The 27,800-nt window shown below is 41.7% G+C and overlaps 1 protein-coding gene across 1 annotated transcript in view; it reads right to left on the minus strand.

The window, feature by feature from the left end:
• Window positions 1–27,800, minus strand: part of FERMT1 (FERM domain containing kindlin 1) — a 1,173,069-nt gene that overhangs the window by 958,415 nt on the left and 186,854 nt on the right. Inside the window, exon 3 of the mRNA XM_044056523.1 lies at window positions 10,106–10,339. Within this exon, the coding sequence (XP_043912458.1) occupies window positions 10,106–10,339 (234 nt within the window). The remainder of the gene's footprint in view (window positions 1–10,105; window positions 10,340–27,800) is intronic.

Genomic DNA, 27,800 nt, shown 5'->3' on the forward strand with positions numbered 1-27,800 from the left:
ATGCACGCACTCAAAACTCTCCTTAGCATGGAGAACATTGATATTTGTGCAGTAACAGAAACCTGGTTCAGGGCTCCAGAGAGCACCCCAGCACTACCAGGTTATACCTCATACCATGCTTTTCAGCCCCAAAACTTGGATCGAACCACAAAAGGAGGGGGAGTATCGATATTCATCAAAGATACCCACACCTCCAGGTTGGTGGCAAAGCACGAAGCATCAGAGACTATCCATGTGCAACTAACAGTGGGTAAAACTGCCTTCCAGTTTATAGCCTGCTACAGACCACCCTCCCAAACCCAGGAACCCCACTCGGCCTTCCTGAGAACACTGGAAAATATGAAGGTCTCTCCAAACACCATTATATTGGGCGACTTCAACTACCCAAACATAGACTGGGAGCATTACTCTAGCTCCAACACCCTAGCCCAAAGGTTCCTAGAATTTATAAACTCAAATGCTATGGAACAACTTGTTACCACTCCCACAAGGGGAAAACATACTGGACCTGATCATCACCAACATGGGGACTCTATGCTCCAGACCAGAAGTGTATCCCTCACTGGTAAGATCAGACCATAAACTAATCTCACTGGATATTCACATCCCGATCCCACCCCCTGCCCAGTAAACCACAGTGAAAACCTTCTCAAAGCAAATTTCACACTCCTCAAAACTGAGGTGGAATCCTTCAAAGCCCCCGGGCCTGTGGAAAATACGGCCCAGACCGCAGAATCCTTTATAAACGCATTCTATGAACACCTTCAGGAATGCATGGATCATGCGATCCCAAATAAAACCAAGACCCAATCCTCCAAAGGCAGACGTCCTGTCTGGTGGACCCCAGCCATAAACAAACTATACAATAGAAGGAGGAAGCTACTAAATGATAGAGCAAAATCCCAAAAAGGAAGGCATCACTGATCAGTATTTGCAAAAACTACGGGCACACATAAAATTGTCTAAGGCCAGCTTCGAGAGAAAAATTGCACAGGACACTAAGGATAATCACAAGGCTTTCTTTAGTTATGTTAGGAACCTGGGTGGTAATTCCCAGATATGCTCAGAATTAGTCCAAAATGACAAAAATACACCGAACCCACAGACATTGCCAACATCCTAGCTGACAGGTTCAGCAAACTCCCCCACCAAAAGGGCAAATATCTATCCCAGCAGAGTGCTGCCCCTGACATCTCAGATGCTCAGGTAAGAGCCGCCTCTCCAAAGCAAAAACACAGCATCAATGGGACCAGACGGTGTCCGGCTGCCCTACATGTACTCCAAGAAGAGCTAAACCCAAACATAAAACTACTGTTCAATCTCAGCCTTACTACAGGATATGTACCCAAAGAGTGGCGTACAGCAACAGTGGTCCCTCTCCATAAAGGTGGTGCCTCAAAGGATCCTGGAAACTATTGCGCCATAAGCCTGACTAGCTTGGTCTGCAAAGCTATGGAAAGGATCATCATGGACCTCATAAATAAAGATATTGGGGACCTACAAACATTGGATCCTACCCAGTTCGGCTTTGTTAAGGGCAGATCCTGCCTCTTAAACCTGGTTGATTTCTTTGAAACAGTCACCAAGGCCATTGACGAGGGGAAGGTGGTCCACACAGCCTACCTGGACCTCGCAAAAGCCTTCGATACAATACCCCACTCGGGCATTATAGATAAGCTCACCAGCTTAAATATAAACCCCTATGTCACTAGATGGATTGCAAATTGGCTCAAGGACAGAACCCACATGGTTAGAATTGCTGGAGCCATGTCAGACTCCAAACCAGTTACAAGTGGTGTCCCACAAGGCTCAGTCCTGGGACCTCTCTTGTTCGGTATATATTTCTCGGAGGTACAGGCCAACACGGAAGGACTGTGGCTGACCAAGTTCGCAGATGACTACAAACTGGGCGCCATAATCGACTCTCCAGCCGACACAAGCATCCTCCAAAAGGGCCTCATAGAAACAGATAACTGGTGCCAGAGCCATGGCCTCAAGCTAAATGCCAAAAAGTGTATAGTCATCCCCTTTGGCAAAAACAAAGTGCCCACAAATTCCACATAGGTGGTAATCCATTAAGTACAGAAGAAGTAATTAGGGACCTGGGGACCCAAGTTGATAGCAATCTCTCATTTGACAACCACATGGCCAAAGTGGTTAGAAAAACATTTTATATAGCCCACCTAATCATGAAGGGATTCACATCTAGATCTGGGGACGTCATCGTGCCTCTTTACTCATCCCTCATCAGGCCCATAATTGAGTACAATGCCCCTTTTGGGATGTACCTTACCAGACACCTGCAGCAACTGGAAAGACCCCAAAAGTACCTCACCAAGAGGATCAAAGGGCTCAAACAGATGCCATATGCTGCCCGGTTAAAGAAACTCCAGCTCTACTCAGTGGCATACCGCCTGTTCAGAGGCGATCTGTGCCTGACATATAAAGCCATGTCCAACCCGGAATTAATGGACATGCTGCACCTCAGAAAATCCAAATCCCATCGAGCTACGCTCGAGAGACTTGAACCTCAGCACTGAAATAAATAGGACATGCTGGAGGGACAGATTCATAACCCAGAGGCTCCCTTCACTCTGGAATAAAATCCCAGTCCAGGTTAGGCAGAGTCCCTCATTGACTCTCTTCAAGAGGAATCTTGATGAGTGGATGGGAGATCGTAGGTTTACCCCGGGTATTACTTCTGTGTCACTGTTAGACAGAGGCACAGTATACTAACCTCGAAAAAGGGCATAGCAAAATAAATTTAAAATGGGTGGCGAAAGCCAAACACATTCTGGCTTGGCTTATAAATGCCCTAGGACAGATAGCCTAGTATGAACCTATGAACCTATGGATATTTGGTACAGCTGTATCAGTTCCTTGTGCCTGGTTCCAAGCACAGAATCTCTTCCATTTTCCAGCATAAGATTTTCGAGTACTAGGCCTTCTGGCTTCCAAAATGACATCCATCACAGCTTTACTGAGAGGTGTGTTTTGTATGACTACATTATCCACCATGCTGCCAGGTTTAGAGTCCTGAGTTGGCTGTGCAGGATCTGATTGTTTTGCTGGGACAGTAGATGGGGTATTTGAGGTAAGGTCCAAGCAGGACATTGAGACAAGTTCCTTAGGATTGGGTACCAGTACTGGCAGGGCCAGTCTGGGGCAATCAGTATCATCTTTGGCTTCTCCTGTCTGACCTTTAGGAGTACCTTGGGGAGGAGAGGCAGTGGGGGAAAGGCATATACTGAGAGGTTTTTCAAGCTGAAAGATAGGGCGTACACTTTCCATGATTGTCTGTGATAAGTCCTTGTGCAGAATCTTTTTAGTTGGAAGTTGTGAGGGGAGGCAAATAGATTTATGTCCAGGAATCCCCATTTCCTTGTTATCATGAGGAAGACTTGCGGATCCAGCTGCCACTCGTGGGGATCCATGAGGTTTCTGCTTAGTTCGTCCACCAGAGTATTTTCCTTTCCTGGCAGGAATTGTGCCTGCAGATGTACTTGGTAAGTCAATGCTGTGTCCCACAAAACCATGGCTAGTCTGCAAAGGGGATAAGAATGTGTGCCCCCCTGCTTGTTTATATACCACATGACCATGGTGTTGTCAGTTTTTACCAGTAGTTGTCCCGGATGAAGTAGGTCCTTGAAGGCTGTCAGGGCATTTTGAACAGCTAGCATCTCTTTTTGACTGATATGTAGATGCATTTGGTTTGCGGACCATGTGCCCTGAATGCATCTTCCTGCCATGTGGGCCCCCCAGGCATAATCTGATGCATCTGTTGTTAGGTTTTGCCTGGCTGGAGGTAATGTGAATGGCTGTCCCTTGTTCTGGTGACAAGCCTTTGCCCACCATCGAAACTCCTGTTGAAGGCAGGGAATGAGATTAGTCATTGTTTCCAAGCTGTGGCAATGCTGAGTCCAAACACTTTTTTGGTACCATTGAAGTTTCCTCATATGCAGTCTTGCATATGGAATTAGTGGGATGCAGGATGCCATTAAGCCCAAAGCCTGCAGAATTTTTCTTGCAGATAACTGGGCCTTTGTTGCCATTATTTTGAAATAGGTAGTCATTTGCCTTTGTTTGTCTGGCGTGAGATAAGCCATCTGGGCAGTTGTATTTAAGCTTGCACCCAGGAATATTATCTCTTGAGAGGGTACTAATTTTGATTTCTTTTCGTTGACTGTGTACCCTAGGCATGTTAGAAGTCTTTTCACAAATGCCAGATGCTGTAGAAGAATGTCCTTGTTCTCTGCTTGAATTAGGCAGTTGTCCAAGTAAGGATATATTTGTATTCCTCTTTGCCTGCAGAATGCAATTACTGGTGCCAGGCACTTTGTAAAGACCCTGGGAGCAGTAGATAAGCCAAAGGGCAGTGCAGAGAATTGGTAATGCATGGAGCCAGCCTTGAATCTGAGGTATCTTCTGCATGACTGTCTGATTGGGACATGCAGGTATGCCTCTTTTAGGTCTAAAGTCACAAGCCAAGCCTTCGTGCCCAGCATGGGCAGAAGCTGCTGTAAGGTCAAAATCTTGAATTTTGGTATATGCAGGAATGTGTTTAGAATAGATAGGTCCAGTATTGGTCTCCAGGTTTTGTCTTTTCTGGGTACCAAGAACAGTCTTGAGTAAAATCTTTGTCCGTGCTCTTGCTCTGGTACTTGTTGGATGGCCCCCATGTCCATGAGGGATAAGACTTGTTTTTGTGCCTCTGCCCATTGATTTTTGGCAGATCTGGCCAACCATTTGCCTTTGGCAGGGTATGGAAGTGAAACTTGTAGCCTTGTGACACTATGTTTAGAACCCTCTTGTCTTGGGTTATAATGTGCCAATTTTGAGAAAAAAGTGCTATTTTTCCTCCTAAGGGTGCTGCCAGGAAATAAGTGCTTGGCGCAGGCAGGGGGAAGTCAATGGGACTGCTCCTTTAAGGTTGTGATTTGTCTTCTCCACTTTTGGAGGTAGAAGCACCCCATTGCTTTGACCTGTATGAATCTTGCGGCTGGGATCTGCCTCAAGGGTGTCTGGGTCTGCTCCTTTGAGGTCTGTCTGAGGCAGGAAAGGACCAATTTTTTGTACGCCAGTGTCTACTAAATCTAGGTAGCTGTACTTGTAAAAAATCTTTGACAGTTTGCATAGATTTAGCTTTGTCCTCCATCTTCTTTAACACCTCTTCTGCCTTAACACCAAACAAAGTATCATGCTGTAAAGGTGCATCTAATAATTTAACTTTGACATGATCAGGCAGATTTTGTTCCTTTAACCAAACATGCCTCCTAATTACAGAACCAGTAACTGCGGCCCTGCAGGAGGCCTCCAGAGAATCAAAACCACATTGCAAAGTATGCTTTCCAACTTGTTCAGCTGCATGCAGTATATCCTGCACTTCCTTGTTTTCTGCACATTCAGAGTTTACCAACATTTTCTGTTTACGCAATGCCATGACATGTTGCTGATATTTGCGCATATGAAACTGACAGTTTAAAGCCCTTATAGCCAAGGTAGCAGATGTGTAAACCATCTATCCAGTGCCCTAGAATCTCTGTCAGAGGGGGTAGTTTTTTTGCAGCAGAAGCCTTAACCCCTTTGGGACCCTGTGAAATAGTTTCTGGGTCTGCAGCAGGGTTTTTGAAAAGGAATTTATGAGAGTCAGGAACCCTGTAATATCTGTCAGGCTTAACAGGAGCTGGTGGTAAGGAGTCAGGGGTCAGACTAGACTCTGAAAACACCATCTATAATGTCTAACACAGGTGGAATGGCTAGAGGCCTGTGTTGAGGTAGTAAAAGGATGTCCCTGAGCCTCTTTTTAGATTCTGAAAAATCTTGGCTCTCCCAGTGGAAGTGCTCCCTCATGGTATGCAAGGTTTCCCCAAAAGAATAGTCTTCAGGAGGAGAAGCTGAAAGAATAGATTCTTCAGCATCAGAATCCTCATAGGGGGGAAGAGAATATTCCTGATCAGAAGAGGAATCAGAAGAAATAGAAACCTGATCTGAAGATTTATAGTCTGTCTCTTGCATAGGCCTCTTATCAGGAGGGGATGGGTACCCCTGATCAAGGTAATCAAGTTTTCAGCCATTTTGAGCATCTGTTTTTTGGGCATGGAGGCCTGTCCACATGGCTCTTGAGTTTGTTTCTTTGTCTTTGAAGGTGCTTTAGTCTGCCTTTGAAGTCAGTTTAATGTAAAGATGTTTAGGCCTGAAAACACCCTCAGAAGCCGGTGCCTGCTCAGCAGCTCCGGACCCATCTGAAGGAACAGTGTCCGAGGCTCCAATACCTTGAGTTTCCAGCGGTATAGCCGACTCCACGTGGGAGTCGGTAGCGGCCTGCGACTCTAAAGTAGCGGGCATCAGGGGCTGCGAAAGCGCCTCACTGAGAACCGGCGAACCGGCGACCGGCTTAGGAGATGCTTCATCATCGGCTTTGGGCCTCGGTTGCCTATCCTTTACTTTTTCTTTGCGTTTTTTGTGAACTCCGGTTGTCGGATGGCTATCAGGCGACATTTCTGGATAATTAAACCTGCGTCCAAAATAGTTTAATGCAAAATCATACCGATGCTTAATAGTGTGTTGGTTGAATCTAGCACAAAACCAACAACCTGAAACGTTATGGTCAGGGCCTAGGCAAGGAATACAGTAGGAATGAAAGTCCTTATGAGGTATTTGCTTTCCACAAGAGATACAATTATTAACTTTTTTTGACACTGGTCTGGAGCAAGAAAAAAGTTTCCCCAATGGGGTACTTAGCTTTAATGAACATATATAAATCCCCTACACTACACAGATACACCACAAACCGGACAGCCAAACGCCGACACCAAAACACCAACACCACACAAAACCAACAGTCCACATTACCGAACATCATAACACCGACTCACAAGACACACAACACAAGCACACCAAAAACCTTACAAACCTACACTAAATCTTACATACACAGCTATCTATGCACTAACCTTAACCCAAACCCTAATCCTAAGGTCCGTCACTATCACACACTTACCTGCACCCTAACCCTAAGGTCCGTCACTATCGCACACTTACCTTACCTGCACCCTAACCCTAAAGTCCGCCACTATCGCAAACTTACCTTACCCGCACCCTAACCCTAACGTCCGTCACTATCACATACTTACACAGTCACGCTCGTTTCACATGTAGTGGTTTTCAGCGTCGGGATTTCATACTGTCGGTTATGTTGTGAATGTCGTTCTTGTGTACTGTCGGTCTACTGAAGTAGACCTATATATGTATATATATATATATATATATATATATATATATATATATATATATATATATATATATTTATTTATTTTTTTTGTTAAGGAAATGGTTTTCATTATTGTCATGGTTTTTGGGATGTAACTTCACTTCCTGAATTAATGAACTAATTATGTTAGAACCAATTGGAATGAATGGAGCTGCTTATTAACTTTTTGTTGTAATTGGCTTCTGATTCTGATGAAGTCTTCTGTAAGGAGATGAAAGCGTTTAATCCTGCTTGGTTTTAATTTTGTCGTATGGTTTGGAACTATCAAAAATTACATTATTTTTGAGCCCTTGTGGTTTTTCCTGCAATGTTACTGTTGGTTTTACTGAGGAGAGACGGCCTTTATTGGAGCTCTGCTTGGCCGGATTGTGTTTTTTGTTTTATCCACAAGAAAAAAATAACAGTAGTACACATACAACATGCCGAATACTCAGGTAACATTAGCAGCATCACATACAAAGTTCCACAATAATTATTTATAGTAGTACTATACAATATACAAAATTCTCAGGTAACATTAGCAGCGTTGCATACAAAGTGAGGATAAACAGAGTAGATCATTATGAACTCAGCAAGTACATTTTGCAGCAACATAGTCAGTAGTGGGTGCAGAGCATTAGGTCAGATACATTTATATGTATTTTGTCATTATTACAGTAGAAGATGGAAAAATAAGAGAAAAGATACAGTCACTGACATGTATGTGTACAAAGAAAGGTAGTTTAGGAATAATTTAGCCTGGAGAATAGCAGGGGCATAACCAGGGTCAAGCAGGAACAGTTTTAATTTATCTTTGAAGATATGTGGGTGTTGTGGAGGAGTCTGATTGGAGAGGGAATTGGGTTTCAGGATTTTGAGATGAAATTCTAGTAAAGAGTATTTCCTGCTTTGTTGTGAGCTTTTTGAAATGAGAGGAGATGTTTGTCAGTAGAGCGGAGAGTTCTACTGGTGCAGTGGAGTTGTAGTACACTGCTTAGGGCAGGGTATTTTTCAGGATGAAAGACTAGTCTGCGTGCAAATTAAAGTTGAAAGTAGGTGAGGAGGTAAGGTAGCTCAAGCCAATTTATGTGCCTCAGGGCAATAAAGTGATATGTACAGTATACCTTGGACTATTTTATTACAGTATTGTAGTTTAGTTGACTGATGGTTGCTGAAAATAGGAGAGTCATACTAAACCGTTAGTGCACCAAAGTATGCTATCTCCCTGACATTTGTAATTCTGCACTCCACTGCACAGCACTTAAAATCACATTTACTAATTCAGACATTACTCTGCCGCACCACACATACCTTTTTAAACATCTTTGAATAACTATTTTTATTGCTGCTTTTACAATGGAGGGCACTGGAAAAATCCTCATCTAAATTAGACTGTCTTCTCTTGCCTTCTCTAGCAAATGGTCTTGAAAATTGCATCCCAGGCTTATTGCCAGATATTTTTCCCTGAACAATATTGTTCTTTACTAAACAATGCAACAGCATTGCATTATTCGCTTTCACCAGCTTTCTTGTTACTTTGTTGGTTCTTAGCCAACAGATCCCTTCTATTCTTAGATAAATACATACAAATAACATAAGGAGCTACCATGAAGTCATAAGTACTCTCCTACTCTAGCTTCCTCATCTGCCTTATCACTCTTTTTTTGGCCTCCAAACCGCTACACAAGCTTCCTTCTACATTATTTAGGAGACGTTTTCCTTTGCTTTGGTACAAAGCTATGTGACCATACAGCTGTAACTGGCAAAAACTTTCCTGGACTCACTAACCATCTTGCTCCCCTACTCAATCAACCATGTAAGACCATATATGCTTCTCCTATTGGTCTCACTCTCCAATGCTGTAACAAACCCAGCAATTACTATATATTGCTTTTTAGATACCCAACAGGTACTAATGCATCATGTCCACAATTTGCCACTCAGTGATATCACCTCCTTACCAAGATTTATCATTTAAGTGCCTTCTTAAATGCTGCCTACAGGGACCTTATAATGTCTGTTATGCCTCTTCGTACCTTATTAAACACCTGCCTGTAAATACTTCTTTTTGGTGTAAGGTTTTCAACCACAATGTTCATTTACACAGTACCCCTTTCACTCTCTCGTTAAAACTCATTTCTTTACAAGATTCTTGTCCACCCCCCCCCCCTTTTTTTTGATAAACATATTTTGTTTTGTGGGGTTGCATCTAGTCCGCATAAAGAGGCTGTATGCTATATTGAAATATCAGTCTGAGACTCATGTGCAATAGAAATTACCCTATTTGAGCAATGACTACTGCTACACTTACAGAGATACAATGCAGTCAACAATTTATGTCATTAACCACTTTTTATATTCTTAAATTTACTTTGTTTTTTTATGACGAAGGACCCTCCAACAATACAAATATTCATATACTCTAAAATCTCACAAAAAACTGTAGCCTGTAATGGTCTGCTTTTTGAGTCCAAAATCTTAAGTTCATAAGTGGTTACTAAGGAGGCAGTCATACAGACCACTGTGGAGCCTAGCCTAGTTTCTCAATTGCCCCACAACACTGTCGCGTTAACTAACTTGCTTAGTCATACAGTACACAAGTGAAAGCTAAAGGAATCCAACCCTGGACTACAGGAAACAGCTCATTAAGAGTTCATAATCTTAGTCTTCTGTGCTAATTGCCAGACAAAGGAAGAGCTAATCCCAGTCAAAGAATCAAATGCTGGTCTCCCAGATGACATGTAAAGATGCTTACCATTATACTAATATGTTTCTTTAGTGGGGTACCTTACTAAACATGGTAGTGTTAATCAGACCATTAAGAAAGCTAATAAATAATGTGCATATTTTACTTACTAAGAATTTTGCAGATCTCAGAAACTGTTTTAAAAACTACAGAAGAAAAACTGACTTTCAGTCTCACAGTTTTCATATTTGGCAACTGAAGACGTAAGGGTCTATGCTGAGGTGTGAATATCAGCTTAGCATCAGCTTGTATCCCATATTTGTCCAGTGTCCAATGAGTCTTCAAAAGCCAGCAGCATTTCTGTTCCCACCACAGACCATAGTCTGACCAGTCTTGAGATATCTCTAAAAAAGAAAATACATGGTTATAGAATTGTGAAACAAAATACTGTCAAATAGGTTTCAAAGTAAATTGCAGGAATACAGCTTTTTAATAACAACAGTATGAAGTGTTACTTGTAAGTGGTAATGGTGCTCTTTGCAGAACGAGTTTTATTCCACTGACAGCATGACATGGCAATAGCCTCTGCAGCACTCAAATCAGATGATATTGCTCACAAAGTATAACTTAAAACAGCTCATAGTATAACTTAAAACAGCTCACAAGTACAGTTCACTACTGCACAATGATGTCATAGAAATCTACAAAGGATACCAGTCCATTGCAGGATATGTGTTATACATGTCTGGACACACACACACACACACACACACACACACACACACACACACACACACACACACACACACACACACACACACACCTATCTATAGGTAAGTTAGATGCACATTTCATATAGTGGCATGTATTTGGCATGTGGGATGAAACTGACACCTGACAACAGATTTACAGGAAAGTCCCCAGGAATACATGATATTCCTGTGGAAGTTTGGAAGTTAGGAGAGAAGAATGTGATAAAGATCTGGAAGGTTTTGTTTAACAATGTTTAAATAGGGGGAGATGCACCCCCTGGAAGAAAGCAGTGGTGGCTATAATACCTAAAAGATGGCAAAAAAAGCCATCAGATCCAGCTTCATATAGGCCATTTCATTCTAAAGCATGATTATAAAGTGTTTATGTCTACAATGGCTAAAAGAATATCAAGACTGATGCCAAATTGATAGATCTGGATCAATGTGGTTTTCTGGAGGGAAGGCAAACATTTGACATTAAGAAAACAATGATGACTCAGAGAGAAGCAGAATGTAAGAAAATACCACTGTTCTTGGCGGGTCTTGATGCAGAAAAAGCAAACTGGGATATTATGAGTAGGGTAATGGAAGCGTTTGTAATTCCTGATAAAATTATAAGGTTGATTAGGGAGATATACGAGGTACTGGAAGTGAAAATTAAAGTGGGGGGATCCTCTCTGATAAGTTTTGTTTGAGCAAAGGAACCCCTTTGTTACTGGCATTATATTTAGAACCACTGGGAAAGAAAACAATGGACTCATAAATTCAAGGATATAATTGGTATGGTAGCCAAGAAAAGCTGGCTTTATTTGCAGATTATATTATTTTATACCTGATAAAAGCATAAAGGGACATTTCTGTGTTGTGAAACACTCTGAAACCATTTCCAGTCTTTTTGGGATACAAAATTAATGAAGATAAACAAAGGCAACAGCTGTACACTATGTACCCCGCACATGAACTGGTTCAGCAAAACCCATATCTATGGGGACATAAAATGAGATACTTAGGAGCATGGGGTTGGGGTCAGGGTGTCATTACTACAGTGAAAATCATCTATAGCCCAGTTTCACACTGCCGGGTGGCTATCCCTGCCCCAGCTGTTCTTCCATAACATACACTCACATGCACACTCACACCTATGGTCAATTTAGTGTGTCCAATTCATCTACTGTGTCTTTCTACATATATACATATACGGTGTCATAAAATTACACAGTGATACTGCTGCATACTACACATATAAGCATCATTTACCATAGACACTTTGCCTTACCACAGCTTTATGCAGTATGGTAAGGGTTGTACTATTAGCTGTAGAGTTCCAAAGCTAAAACAGTTACTAACCTTCTGGAATACTTTGTGGTGAGGTTTATTTTTATTGAAACCACAGTTTCACCCATTTTGCATTCATGGATGTCCACATGAGTGAACTATACTTGCTTCGGAGAAAAAAATGAAGATTTTCCACCCGTTTGCATCATCAACATGTGACAAGTGAATAAGAAGCATGCACTGCACCAACACAGTTAATTTAATGTGGTTTTTTTTTTTTTTTCCAGGCTCATTTTGTCAGCAAAATATCCAATCTGGCAGTCAGAACACCAGAGGAAGCAACACACACACACACACACACACACACTCATTATATACACACACACATATATATATATATATATATATATATATATATATATATATATATGGGATCTGGACACATGCTCAACTAGCATATGTCCGAATCACAAAACATCAAACACATATACACGAAAGCGCTTAACATCGACAAGCGCTTCCGTATATGTGTGCCTGTTTCATAGATCGGACTACAGTGTGGGTAAGGAAAATTCCCTTTTCCCTTTTCTCCACTGTAGTGCAATCTTGGAGTGAGAATAATAAAGTAGGGGGGTGTGGGGGTGCAGGGGGGGCAAAGCCCTCTTGCAGAAATGTAGATTTTTTTGAACTACAAATACACGGAAGCACTTTTCGATGTTAAGCACTTTCGTGTATGTGTGTTTGATGTTTTGTGATTCGGATATATGCTAGTCTAGCATGTGCCCTAGACCCATATAGATATATATATATGTGTGTGTGTGTGTGTGTGTGTATGTATATATATATATATATATATATATATATACATACATACATACATATATATATATATATATATATATATATATATATATATATATATGTGTGTGTGTGTGTGTGTATATATGTATATATATATATATATATATATATATATATATATATATATATATATATATATATATATATACACACATACATACATATATATATATACACATACATACATATATATATATATATATATATATATATATATATATATATATATATATATATATGTAAATACAGATACTAGAATGTCTGCAGCAAGTCTTTTTCGGTTTTCTGGCTTTGGTTTCATTCAAATGTAAATGATTCCACGTACTGGGTCCCATACTAGGGAAAGTACAGTTTTGTACCTACCATAAATGTAGATGTCCGAACAGGATAGCATCTGCAGTCCTAACAAATGGGTTGTCCTGTCGTCAGGCAGCCCTTCGGTCGGCCGGATTCCAAAGTCTGGGTCTGGCCTCGGCTGGTGTCGCACTTCACCCGACGTCATCTCTGCTGGTCTTCGGGTATAAAGGCATCAGCCGACGCCATTTTCCTCAGTGTTTCTTGCCCCAGATGCCAGTTGCCCTCTTGGAAAACTAAATTTTGGGTAAATGCCAATGTTTCCAAAAAAAAAGGTAGGCAAACACAAAAAATAAGCATGTATGTACATATATACAAACAAATACACCATAAGAGATCCCCCCCCAGCTAGCTATTAGGAGGGTAAATACCCTAGGAATACCACAGAGGGGAAGGAGGGTGGGTAATCCTGACTGCAGATGCTATCCTGTTCGGACATCTACATTTATGGTAGGTACAAAACTGTACTATGTCCTTCAAGGATGCATCTGCAGTCCTAACAAATGGGTAGAATACCATAGCCAAACTAGGGGAGGAGGAAGAAGAATTATGGTGTAGTTAGGATCCCTTGCAATACAGCAGTGGCAAACCCTGCTCGGGATCTAGAGTATAGAGGTAAGTTATAATGCTTAGCAAATGTATGCACGGAGGTCCAAGTAGCTGCCTCAATAATGTCCTTGGTAGCCACTCCTCGTAAGAAAGCTGTGGTAGTGGCTGTAGCCCTTGTAGAGTGAGGTCTTATGTTCTGTGGAATTGGCTTTCCATGGTAAGAGTAACAGAATCTTATGCAATTTCCTATCCACTTGGAGATTGTCTGTTTGGAAATTGCTTTTCCTTCCCTTCCTGTTGCATAGGTTACTAGAAGCTGGTCAGTTTTTCTATTGCCCTTGGTTCTGTCCAGGTAGTAGCGCAACTGTCTATGTACATCCAAGGTATGCAGCAGTCTTTACCCCCTGTTCTGTGGATTGGGAAAGAAGGTAGGTAGGTGGATTGCCTGGTTTAGAGACACTCTGGATACCACCTTAGGCATAAATGTAGGATTAGTTCTCATGGATACTCTATCTTGATGGAAGATTAGGAAGGGTTGTACTGCCATTAAGGCCTGTAGTTCCGAAACCCTTCTTGCTGAAGTAATTGCCAGTAGGAAAGCAGTTTTCCAGGATAGGTGTTGAAGATCTGCTGTTGCTGTTGGTTTGAATGGAGGGAGTGTCAATTTTTCTAGCACAAAGTTCAAGTCCCATGCTGGTAATGGTGGTTTCCTAGGAGGTTTTACATTCTTGATTCCTCTGAGGAACTGCCTGAGTAGAGGATGTGAGAAGACAGGGGATCAAGCTGTATTCTGCAGAAATAGCTGATGCATGTATCTTGATGGAGGAATAGGACAGGCCTGTATGGAGAAGCTCTGCCAAATACTCCAGGATGTTGGCAATATCTATCTTTGACACATCTTTTCCTCTTTCAGTGCTCCAAATGACAAACCTTTTCCATTTCCTGCATAGTTCCTTCTTGTAGAAGGTCTGCGGGCCTCAGGATAATGTCTTTAACCCTTTGGGATAAATCTGGGTTAGTTGCTGTTATGTAATGTTCCAGGCAGTTAGTTGCAGAGTTTTTAGATTTGGATGCATGATGTTGTAGTCGTTCTGAGTTAACATCAAAGGCATCAGGGTAGTGTCCACGTTCTCCCCGAGACATGCTCCTCAGCAATGGATACCAGTGTTGTCTTGGCCAATTTGGAGCTATCAGAATTATCCTTGGACGCTCCTCTTTGATTTTCAGTAGTACCTTGTGCATCAAAGGAAGAGGTGGAAATGCATATGCTGTCAGGCCTTTCCAACTGAAGGATAGAGAGTCCACCTTCCATGCAAGTGGGTGGTATGTCCTTGTGCAGAATTTCTTGAGCTGGTGATTGAGTGGGGATGCGAATAGGTCTATTTGTGGCATTCCCCATTTCTGTGTGATGGCCTTGAAGATGTCCGGGTGTAGCATCCATTCGTGAGCATCCGAGGTAGTTCTGCTTAACATGTCTGCTAGGATGTTTTCTTTTCCCGGTACAAATATTGCCTGTAACTGAATGTTGTAGCTCAGAGCCATATTCCATAGGTCCAGAGTCATTCGGCATAGGGGGTATGAATGAGTGCCTCCCTGTTTGTTGATGTACCACATGACTGTGGTGTTGTCTGTCCTTATCATCAAATGGCCTTCTTTGAGGAATGGTCTGAAATTCTGGATTGCTAGTTTTACTGCCAGCATTTCTTTTTGATTTATGTGCAGGTGCAGTTGATCTGGGGTCTGAGGCGTCCGTTGTGATGGTTTGGCTTGCTTGAAAGTTGTGGAAGGGCAAGCCTGGGTTTGACTGGCATGCTTGAGCCCACCATAGGAACTCTTGTTTCAGGCATGGGATTAGTGGTATTTCAGTTTCTAAGCTGTGCCTGTGTTGAGACCATAAATTCTTTAGGTACCACTGTAGTTTTCTCATATGCAGTCTGGCATGGGGGACCAGGATTATGCATGATGCCATGAAGCCCAAGGCCTGCAGTACTTTCCTTGCTGTTAGTTTGTTCTGCTTTGTTAATGCCAAGAAGTAAAGAGGGAGTTGTTCTTGTTTTTCTGCAGTTAGGAATGCCATCTGTTTTACTGTGTCCAATTCTGCACCCAAGAATGTTCTTGTTTGGGATGGTATTAGTCTTGACTTTTTAAATTGACTGTGTATCCCAGGGCTTGTAGTAAGCAAATGACTCTTTGTAAGTCTTTTGTCAGCTTGCTTTTGTTGTCCGCTTGTATCAGGCAGTCGTCCAGGTATGGATAAATTTGGATTCCCTGTAGCCTGCAATGAGCGATTACTGATGCCAGGCATTTTGTGAATACTCTGGGCGCAGTAGATAAGCCAAAGGGCAATGCTGAGAATTGATAATGCTCTGATCCTGCAAGAAATCTGAGGTATCTTCTGCAATTTGGTCGTATGGGGACGTGCAGGTATGCCTCCTTGAGATCTAGAGTTACCAGCCAACACTCCTTGCCCAGCATGGGAAGAAGTTGCTGTAGGGTCAGCATTTTGAATTTTGGAACAATGATGAATGTGTTTAAGGCGGACAGGTCGAGAATAGGTCTCCAACTTTTCTCTTTTCTTGGTACTAGGAAGAGTCTGGAGTAGAATCCTTTGCCCTGTTCTGTTGGTGGTACTCTTTCCACAGCTCTCATCTTTGTTAATTGAGCTATCTGTTTTAGAGCTTCTGTTTTCGGATTTGGAGGTAGGTTTGGCATTCCTCTTTTACTGGTAAGGTGTGGAAATGAAACCTGTAGCCTTGGTCTATAGTCTGCAAAATCCACTTGTCTTTTGTGATATAGTGCCAATTTTTGAAAATAAGGCTAACTTTCCGCCTAAGGGTGCTGCTATTTGTTCCCTGGTAGGCGGTGTCAGAGCCAAGTCACTGTGATTGTCCTGTTGCAGTGGCAGTGGTTGTGTCTGTGCCTCGCTGGTTATTGCCTTGCCACTGGCGTCCTCTGTAGGCACCTCCTCTGGATTGATTTCTGCCTCTGGAACGTCTATTCCTGCCTCTCTGAGATTTAGAGGAGTCTGGAAAGGACCAATTTTTGGAAGGCCAGTTCCTGCTAAACCTTGGGGCTGAACCTGTAAGAAATCTTTAACTGTTTGTACAGATTTTGCCTTCTCTTCCATTTTCTTCATTACTTGCTGGGCAGGAGAACCAAATAGACTGGCCTTATCCATAGGAGCATCTAACAGCTTTGCTTTAACATGATCCGGCAAGACCTGTTCTTTCAACCATGCATGCCTTCTTATAACTGTGCCAGTCATGGCTGATCTAAATGAAGCCTCCAGTGCATCATAGCCACATTTTAAAGAATGGTTACTAACCTGCTGAATGTTATTCACCATTTCTAAAACATATTTCTTACCTAAGGAATCATCAGAGGACAGTTTCTTAGTTAACTGATCAAGCATAAACTCTTGGTATTGGATCATATGAAACTGACAGTTCAAAGCTCTAGCTGAGAGAGTAGCAGAGGTGTAAACTTTTACCCCATCTCTCTAAGGACCTGGATTCCCTTTCAGAAGGAGAGGGTTTTGCTGAGGTCGAAGCTACTGCCTTAGGCCCCTGGGAGATAGTCTCAGGATCTGCAAGTGGGGCCTTGTATAGGTGGTGATGAGTGTCCGGAACCCTGTAAAACCTATCGGGTTTGGCAGGGGCTGGAGGTAAGGTATCAGGAGCAGTGCAAACATCATTAAATGCATCATCCACAACAGGCAGAACTGGAGGTATAGCTAAGGGCCTATGTTGCGGTAAGTGTAGAAAGGTCCTAAGCCTTTTTCTTGAATCTGAGAAATCTTGTCCCTGCCATTGGAATTGCTCTCTCATGGCATGTAAGGTTTCCCCAAAGGAAAATTCCTCTGGTGGAGAGGCAGATGGAATAGATTCTTCAGCATCGGAATCTTCATAAGTAGAAAAAGGAGCCTCTGGATGGTCTGTAATGTCTGAATCATCAGAAGAATCATCTGAGGACACTGGCTCTGGGGGCTCTGCTCTAGGTCTCTTTTATGGAGGCTGAGAGGCCCTGTCTGGGTGAGATTGGGATCCCCTTATTAAAGAGATGAGATCCTCTGCCAGAGTAAGCATTTGAGAACTGGAACTGGGCCTGTGTGAGGGGGCTTAACAGGCACTGATTTAGCAGTTTTGGCTGCTTTAGCCCTGGCAAAGGCCTTAATAGACATGGCTGCAGGAGGCCTAGCAGCACCACGTGCTGGGGTAGAGACATCCAAAGGGATAGTGTCCGATAATTCTAGAGGGACCACATTAGTAGGCAAAACTTCAGAGGCCGATTCAACTAGGGTAGCAGGAGCCTCGGTAGTAGTCATGGATTCGGCTGAAGATTGACCCGTTTGCTCGGTTTCGGCCAAAACCGAGACACTCGCGGTTTGCTTAACGGACCGCGAGTGTCGGTCTTTTTCTTTGCGTTTTTTTAACAATTTGAGAAGTCGGAGGATCCGACGGCATAATGTACGCAAAATCTGAGCCGAAAAACTGTTCAGCAAACTCCGACCGACGCCTAAGCGTTCATCGGTTGAAGGAAGCACAGGCTAAACAGGCTGCTACGTCGTGGTCTGGGCCTAAACAAGGTAAGCAGTAAGAGTGGAAATCTTTATGAGGTATTTGTTTCCCACAAGTTAAACAGTTATTTACTTTTTCTGACATCGGCTGAGGCAAGAAAGAGTCCCCAACGGGGTACTTAGCTTTTTAGAAGTCTTCGAAGTAGTATTCGGTAGTAGTAATCTCTGGATCTGACCGACCGGCACTTGCGAACAGCTTCTGCTTCGGGCGCCACGCGGCAAGAAAGACTGAGGAAAATGGCGTCGGCTGATGCCTTTATACCCGAAGACCAGCAGAGATGACGTCGGGCGAAGTGCGACACCAGCCGAGGCCAGACCCAGACTTTGGAATCCGGCCGACCGACCGAAGGGCTGCCTGACGACAGGACAACCCATTTGTTAGGACTGCAGATGCATCCTTGAAGGACATCCCTCTTTTACTTAATGCATTTCGGTTCATAGGTTGGTACTAGGCTATCGGCCCTAAGGCCTATACAAGCCTAGCCATAATCATTCCCTGGCTATTTCTTCCAACAGTATTCACTTCCCTGGACCCCTGTCTAGCAGGGCGACTGACATGTTCCCTGGGGTGAATTCCCTATCTCCCATCAAATCATCAAGGTTCCTTTTGAAGAGGGCCAAAGAGGCGCTCTGCTTGACATGTATGGGCAGTCTATTCCAGTGTCTGGGGAGTCTATGGGTCAGGAACCTATCCCTCCAGCATGTTTTGTTCATTGTGATGACAAGGTTTAGATCCCTGGAGCTTGAGTCTCTGAGGGATTGGGATTTCTTTAAGTGTAGCATGTCCAACAGCTCTGGGTTTGACATGGCCTTGTATGTTAAGCAGAGATCGCCTCTGAGTAGACAATATGCGACAAGAGTATAGGTGGAGATTTTTTAGACGGTCAGCATAGGACATCTGCTTTAGGCCTGTGATTCTTTTAGTGAGGTATTTCTGCAGCCTTTCCAGTTTTTGCAGATGCCTTGAGCAGTACATACCAAACGGGGCATTGTATTCTACAATGGATCTAATGAGGGATGAGTACAGTGGGACAATGACCTCCTTTTTTCTGGATGAAAAGCCCTTTGTGATGAGGTGTGCCATATAGAAGGATTTTCTGACTGTTGTGGTGATGTGGTTATCGAATGTGAGACCACTGTCTACCTGTGTCCCTCAGTCTCTTTTCACACTTTCAGTGTTTAGTGTACTGCCACCTAAGTGGTAATTCACGGGTACATGGTTTTTCCCAAAGGGGATAACTATACATTTCTTGGCATTGAGCTTGAGCCCATGGCTCCGGCACCAAGCATCTGTTTCTGTAAGGCTCTTTTGTAGAATATCCACATCATTTGGGGATTCAATAATGGCTCCCAGTTTGCAGTCATCTGCAAACTTTGTTAGCCAGAGTCCCTTAGTGTTGGCCTGTACTTCAGAGAAGTAGATGCCAAACAAGAGCGGTCCCAGGACTGAGCCCTGAGGTATTCCACTTGTCACCTGTCTATAGCTGGATTTGGAGTCGGTTACTTTTACAGTGTGGATTCTGTCAGTAAGCCAGTTGGCAACCCATCGAGTGACATAGGGATTAATGCCTAGCTTAGTAAGTTTATCTATGATTCCAGAGTGAGGGATGGTGTCAAAGACCTTGGCGAGGTCCAGATAGGCTGTGTGGACCACCTTACCCTTGTCCACGGCTCTGGAGACTGATTCAAAGAAGTCAAATCAGGTTCAGGAGACAAGATCAGGCCTTCACGAACCCAAACTGCATGGGGTCCAGTGTCTGAAGGCTGCCAATGTCTTTGTTTATAAGTTCCATGATAATACGTTCCATGGCCTTGCAGATCAGGCTCATCAGACTGATGGCACAGTAGTTCTCGGGATCCAAGGTGGATCCCCCCTTGTGGAGTGGTAAAATGCATTGCTCCCTACACAAACAAAGAAACACACACATATCCACACTTGCCATGTGTGGAACTAGAACTACTACCAAAGTACTATATCACACTACAGCATTACGCTGTTATAGAACGCGCCACAGAGATTACTGCATTACTACAGTTTTAAATCTTGGGTGATCTAGAGTGTGTGCGTTATCCTGAGAGCTCCTCATACATTATGCACTGTCTAGAACTGGCAGTTTCTTTTTATGAATGATCCATTTTGAAACATAAGATTTCCTAGTAGCATTTTTTCCTGGCCACCTGTAATATTTGCAGTGCTTCCTCTGAAAAAAGGTGCCTAAATAGTATTAAAATCCTATCACCCACAGAGTTAGATTGAATGACTCAGCCCTTTTATTGCAAGAGCAAGTCCATTCTCTGGGGCAATTTATGGTGACGTCCCTTGTCCAGGTGAAAAAGAAGAGAAGGCCTGTGTTGTCTGGGTCAGAAGGACATCACCAAGAGACTCCTGGGGTTTTCCTTCTTGATTTTGAAGAGGTCTTGGTTATCAGAGGAAAGGGAGGAAAGGCATTTAGGAATTCTTCTTTCTGTGAGAAAGACATGGCATTCAATTTCCAAGCATGAAAGCACAGAATCCTGTAACAGAACAGTCTGAGTTGCCTGTTTAGAGTGGAGGCAAAAAGTTCTGTTTCTGGAACACACTCACTGATGGACAATCTGTAAGATGACCTGCCTATTTCTTTAGCTTCTGCATAAAGATCTATCCTAGATGTGCTCAAGGTATCTGCTACTGTGTTCATCCACGAAGAAGTGTAAACTACTTTAAGAAAGAAGTAGTACTGAATTGCAATCTCTTAACTAATCACATAGTTTGTAACACTTTACCTCTCCCTGCTTCTTGATATACCAAATTACAATTAAATTGTATGTTTGGATCCAGAGCATTCCTGGACCCCATAGGCTATGTAGAGACCAGAGGGCCAAAACTACAGTTTTCACTTCTTTGATGTTGACATGAGCTTTCCTGTCCTGCCCTGACCAAATCCTGGACTTTTCTGCTCACAGAACAAGCCCCCCATGTCACACCTGAAGTATCTGTGCAGACTTCCTGGTAAGGAGGAAGAACCAGAAATGATTTGCTTTGAATGAGGGAAATCCAGTTGCTCCACCATAGAAATGTTTTCTTGATGAAGGGGAAGAGAGGAACTGGAAAATTCATTAGGTGGTAATGCTATGCCCAAATATACTTGAGGTAACACTGATTTTGTTTTGACGTGTACTCTCACAACTGGTATCACCTGGACAGTAAAAGTCACGTTTCCTTGGGCTCTCAACATCTCTCTCTCTCTTGTTAACATCAATTCTGGAAAATGAAGAGCCTGCAAGAAGACAATCAGAAACTGAAGACTGTCTTGGAGAAGAAATACCATCATTGAAACAATGTTTAGGAAGCAACCCAAAAAAATAGATTCTGTGATGGCAGAAGAATAAACATTTTGTGAATTATTCTGAAACCTATGCTCAGAAAAAGACCCATTGCGACTTTCAGATCCATGAAGAAGTTTCTCTCTTGATGTAGCCTGGAGAAAAAGATCATTCAGAGAGGGTAGATATGGATACCCTGCAGCCTACAAAACAATATAATTTGGGCTAGATGTACTGAAAATACCCTTATGGCTGTAGAAAGATCAAAGGGCACAACAGAAAACGGAAGGTGAGATACCAGTACATAGAATCTTATGTGTAGCTATGCACATTTGAGATCCAGGGTAACAAAAAAAGCTTGAAAACCACTGGTTGCAAAACTTTTGGGGACAGCATTTTGAACTTTGGAACTCTCAGAAAGGTGCTCAGGACTGATAAATCCAGAACTTGTCTCCAGGTACTTTCTTTTATTGGGGCTAAGAAAAGTCTAGAATAAAAACCTTTTTCTGTTTAGCTGGGGAGAAATGGTTCTACATTACACTTAAGAAGCAACTATTTTGTGTTGGGGGAATTAGGTGCTCTTGCCTTGGGGGTCGTTGTGGGATACCTGAATGTGTAGGTACATGAAGCAAAGCGAGTTTGAATCAAATCTGAATGATGTTCAGCAACAAATTGTCTCAGGTTATCAGTTCCCAAGTACAGAGGGAAAAAAACAACTTGTTTGAAAGAGGAAGGTGGGGAAGGCTTAGAAGGGACAGGGAGAAAAGAGGCAGACAGTCACAAATTGGACAGGATTTGTCTGGAAAAGAACCCTTGTGTCCTTTGAAATTTTATTTGAATTTATTTTAGAAATGTTTCCTTTTGCTGATGCTTTTGTTCCTTATATAAAAAGGGTCCAGCCTTAGAAGGATAATTCTTTTCGAACTCAAGAACAAGAGAGAGAAAGATTTGCTTAAAATCCTGCATTCTTTTTTAAAATCCTGCATTCTTTTTTACCTGTCTCTTGTAAGTTTTTAAACAGATCTATTACAACAGGGCCAAAAAGAGCTTCTATATCCACAGGTACAACTGATAATTTGTTAATGATGTCCAGGCAAGCACTGGAGTCTAAGCCAAAAGTATCTTTTTAATACTGAACCTATAGCACAGTTCTGGAGGATGCATCAGTTGTATTAAAGCTAAATTGCTGGAATGCATAGCTGTTTCGGAAGCAGAGTCAAGAAGTGAAGATAAGGAGATTTTGGTAGCGGAATGAAGCAAGTCTGTTAAAAGCTTATTCATATCATCCATGACCTTGAAAATATATCTGGACATGTGGGTTTGACATCTTGCAGCCTAAGAGCAAGTATAGCTGAAGGGTACAATTTTTTTCCCGATAATAATACAGGATGTGAACAACTTGGCTGGTTTATCAGATTCCAAAGAATTTACTGCAGAGTCTAGGGATGTTTTTTTTTTTTTAATAAGAAAAAACTTTAAGTGTATCAGGCACCTTATAATACCTGTTGTTTTAGGGGCAGGGAGCTGAAATTTTGGGTTAAGTGAAGCAGAGGCAAATATATCTTGCAGAGCTCCGAAGACTGGAGGTATGGCCGAAGGTTTAGGGACTCCCATGACCAGAGGGTCATAGTATCTTAGCACATCATTCTTAGTGTGGTGTTCCTGAAAAAAAAAAGTTCTAAAGGTGAATGTGGGGGACATAGTATCATTCACTACAGACTCGAATCCCATAGGCAAATGAATCTGAGAAGAGTACAGCTAAAGAATTTACTTCCGATTCAGAAACATCTTCTTTAGATGTATACTGTCTCTTTTGAAGAGAAGATGAAGTATAAAATTAAGAAATAAAAGAAATGGGGAAGCTTTAAGGACACAGTGACTGTGAAAAATCTTGCCATGTTTTCTGAATGTGTCTGGGTTGAGAAGGAGGAAGAGGAGAAGTGAGGTGCTTTACCTTATGCATCTTTTTCTTAGATGAAATAGTACATTTAGACTCATCTATTACACAATTAAAATAAAATCCTAGTATTAAACTCTCATTTTATTTAATAAAACGTCTAAATGCTTCCTGGCAATCATCGCTCCTAGTCCAGGTATACAACAGATGTTAGCTAGTGTAAAAAATTTGTTTTGATAGTCAACTTCCATAGAAAATATTCCTTCTTTAGCTTTATATTTATATACTACCCCTCTGTGACCACCTGTTATGTACTGGAATTCTACCCAGGTGTTATGGTTTATTACTGTAGTGATCCTTCACACAGCTGTACTAACTATGGGATATACTCACATTAACAGCTGGCCTTTGAGAAGTCACTGTAGCATTAAAGTTTCTTTTGCTCGTTTTTTTGGATAGATTACCCCCATGCTAGTGCATTCCTGAATTAAGGGCAGCATAATTGTTCAAGGGTTGTAGGCTCAAAAACATGCCTCTGTCATACCTGAGAAGGGACTGAGAAGGATCAATTCATGTGCCCATTAATTAAATACATTAAATTATATTACAATTTTTACAAGTATAATAACTAGAATATGGCTCACCAGTTTGATACATTATGTGCCAACATATTTGTATGGAATTTGTCTACTAGAAGTGCGCACATCTTGAACCTTCTCAGCCTTGTAAAACTGAAGGAAGTGCATGCCATGTAGGTTATGTACAGGGATTGCTCACAATGTTAAACATCAGCATCACCAAGACCGCAGCTGACCTTTGTAGAGAATCAAAGGGATGCATGGCTAGGCTTAAAAAGGCCTTTGTGGTCGTTAGCCTAGTAAACACCTATGAACCTATAATGTTCTTGCCATTGCTACCTGCTTTTTTACTTTTAAATGTAGATTGTACTAGTGTCGCATTAAGTTTCTTCAGCTCTGTACTGGTGATGCTAGTTTTCTGAAGAAAACTAACAACTTGAGCTTTGTTTACATTTATGAATTTAGTAAATCCCCCCTTTTATCTACTGTTCAGACAACAAGCACTCCTACATTAAAAAAAGGAGAATAATAATCCTCACTGTTACTTCTCATGTATTTTTCACCACTCAGACTGTTCTCTCCTTTTGTTCCAGTACATCACAATCTAATGGACAGGATATCAATTCCTTCTCATGCACAAGTTTGAATGCCTGGTCACCAAAGCAAAGGATGAAGGCAAAAACACCACATACCTCGACCTGGCCAAAGTTTTTGACACAAATCCCCATTTAGGTACAGAAGAAAATTTAACTAAACTGGGAACAAATTCTCCCACTAGTTTGCCATGTGGCTCACATACAGGACACTGGAAATCAAAACAGGGGAAGTTACCTCCATAAACACTCCTGTCACCAGCACAGGCCCCCAGTGTTCTGTGCTGGAACCTCTCCTGTTTGGCATCTACTTTTCTAAAGTAAATTCCACTACCAAACGACTCTGGCTGATGACTCCAAGCTAGGAGCAGTCACTAAATCCCCAAATGACTTAGCCATCCTGCAGGCAGGTTTGTCCCAAATAAATAACTGCTGCCAAAATCATGGACTGAAACTAAATGCCAAAAAATGTATTATTGCATCCTTTGGGAAGTCAGGTACCCCACTTAATTACAGCACTGACAGTATGCCTCTAACAGTTAAGCCAGTTGTTCAGCATGTCTAGATCAAGGGACCTGTGTCTGGCATACAAGGCATCCTCTGACCCAGTAATGATTAACTTACTGCATATCAGCAAGTCAAATGGCACCAGAAATACTTTTTCTAGTGATATAAACCTCTTCTGCAACATCAACTGTTTAGAGAGGCAGGTACATTTCGCAGAGGATACTGCTATTCTAGAAGAGACCTCCATCCACATAAAACAAAGCTCACCCTTGTCCATATTCAACTGCAACTTGGCTTTTTGGGTGTGAAACAGAAAATATACACCAGGACTGCCCCCTCTACTACTAATAATGGAAAGAGGCAGCTCCTAAATGCTTTATCTCATACACGATTCCACTCAAATAATGTATGGCATGGTCCCAGTTATTCTCATTAGAGGTAATATATAATTTGGGATTGGTTAATTTGAGCATAAAAAGGGAAACGGACTAGTCTTAAAATGGCCTACAAGGGCAACTAGTCTAGTACTTGCCTATGAACTTATGATACCATCAGGTTACTGCTGTCTCAAGAATATAGACTTTAAACATATATACTTTAAAAACACTGATCCCATCTGTAGTTAGGTCTGCAAGATTACTTCAAGAAACTTGGAATAATAATCTAGCTGTACTGGTTTCTTTTAACTGAAACAAATTGTGTCATTCTACTCCACAGAAGATAATGTTCTTTATATGCACACTGACCATGGTGCACATGATGTAACATCTCTTCTTTGTGACGGTTTACCATGCTCCAAAGAGGGTGAAGCAATTTGACAAGAATTCCTTTTGTCTACTAGACCCACAACTAAAGCTGTGGTAAGGAACTTGTTGTCTAGGAAGGGGAAATCCTGCCTTTCTGCCTTCCTACACTCTGCAGTGAGCTACGTCTATAGAAAGATATTTTTTCTATATAGAGTAAATTTTTACTATTTATCACAGTTTCATTTTTACATACTGTGCTATCCTCACATACAGTTGCACTTCTTACTTTGGCACTGATTGCTGATGCATCAATTTTAGACTTACATGTTTATAAAGTACTAACAAACTAGCCTCATGTCAAATCATCAGTGCTTACACTTAACCTTCAATAATCTACCATAGGTAAACAATATCATACAGGCCCTCAATAGGCACAAGATGAAAAGGCAAAAGGTAAAGAACTGGAGGCAGACAAAGGTGTCAAGGAAACAAGTAACTACTCAACAAATGCAGAAAAACAAACCATAAACACTGGAGAGATTTCCTGGGAAGCCATTTCTTATTTTCCAAAAGAAAATGATGGATTAAACAAAGGAAATGAAACAATTTTCAAAAATAACTGAAAGGTTACATTAAAAACTATGAACTGGAAGGAATGAGTGAGAATAATACTTAAAATGGATATGAAAAATATGTGATATAACCAAAATGGGAACTGCATTCTGAATGATGCTTTAAAACTACTGACACTAGTAAGTACCACAGAGGGAAACATAACTATGCAATTGATATAAAAGCAAACTATAAGTATTACATCTCAAATTGTATTTAAAAATGAAAGTATATATCTAACTGAAGGAGACGGGGCTATACTACATGCTGTCTGGTGAAAATAATATTTGTTTTCAACCTGCAAACTCTGGTACGTGGATTTCAATATATGCTTTTATGACAGCGAAGGGATGAATTGGAAAAAAAATAAGTAAATGAATGATAAATGAAAAAGGAAAATAATATATAGAGGTAACAAATAGAAAATAGTGTATAAAGGTAGCACTGGTAATGCATACACTAGGTCTAGATATTAATATAAAGTTAAGAGACAAATTTGCAAATTGGAAGGAGTATAAGTAGCAAGATTCATAAAAACAGAAAGGACCGAGTAGAGAAAGCAGTCCTGGAGCAAATTGTCCATACCCCGACAAGAGGAACAAACATTCTAGACCTGGTCCTCACCAACATGTCAAGTTGGACCCTCATTAGTTATAACTTACCACAAATCAGCCACCTTTGATCCGACACTCACAGCAGACCTCACAAAGAGTGAACTCAGACTAAAAAAACTTCACCAAGGCAAACTATACCCTCCTAGGTGAAGGTATAAATGCATTCCAAGCTCCACCCCAAGCTGAAAGTGGTAACTACGCCGAAGCATACAGTAAAGCCCTGTACAATCACTTGCATGAGTGTATAAACTTGGCTGTACCAGACAGAATCAAAGCCAGAGCCCCAAGTAAAATCAAGCTGCCATGGTGGACTTCCAGCATCAACAAACTCTACAATAAATGTAAAAATTTCCTATCCAAGAAAACAAAGACAAGGACCCAATAAAAGAAAAGCACCCTCCCCAGCCTCAACAGGCAAATAAGACAAGTTATCAAATCCTCCAAGAACTCCTTTGAGAGAAACCTAGAAAGTACTGCTAACCATAAGGCCTTTCACAGCTATGTACATAACTTTTAAGGGTAGGACTCAAGCATGTGCAGAACTAGTTACCAAAGGTATCACATACACACTGACCACACAGAGATAGCAAACCTGTTAGTGGATAGGTTTGGCAAAAATCTCACTCCCTTATTCCCTCCTAACTTACA

This window comes from Protopterus annectens, chromosome 1.part2 (assembly GCF_019279795.1).
Source record: "Protopterus annectens isolate FY-2018-M chromosome 1.part2, PAN1.0, whole genome shotgun sequence".
In the NCBI taxonomy this organism is placed as follows: domain Eukaryota; kingdom Metazoa; phylum Chordata; order Ceratodontiformes; family Protopteridae; genus Protopterus; species Protopterus annectens.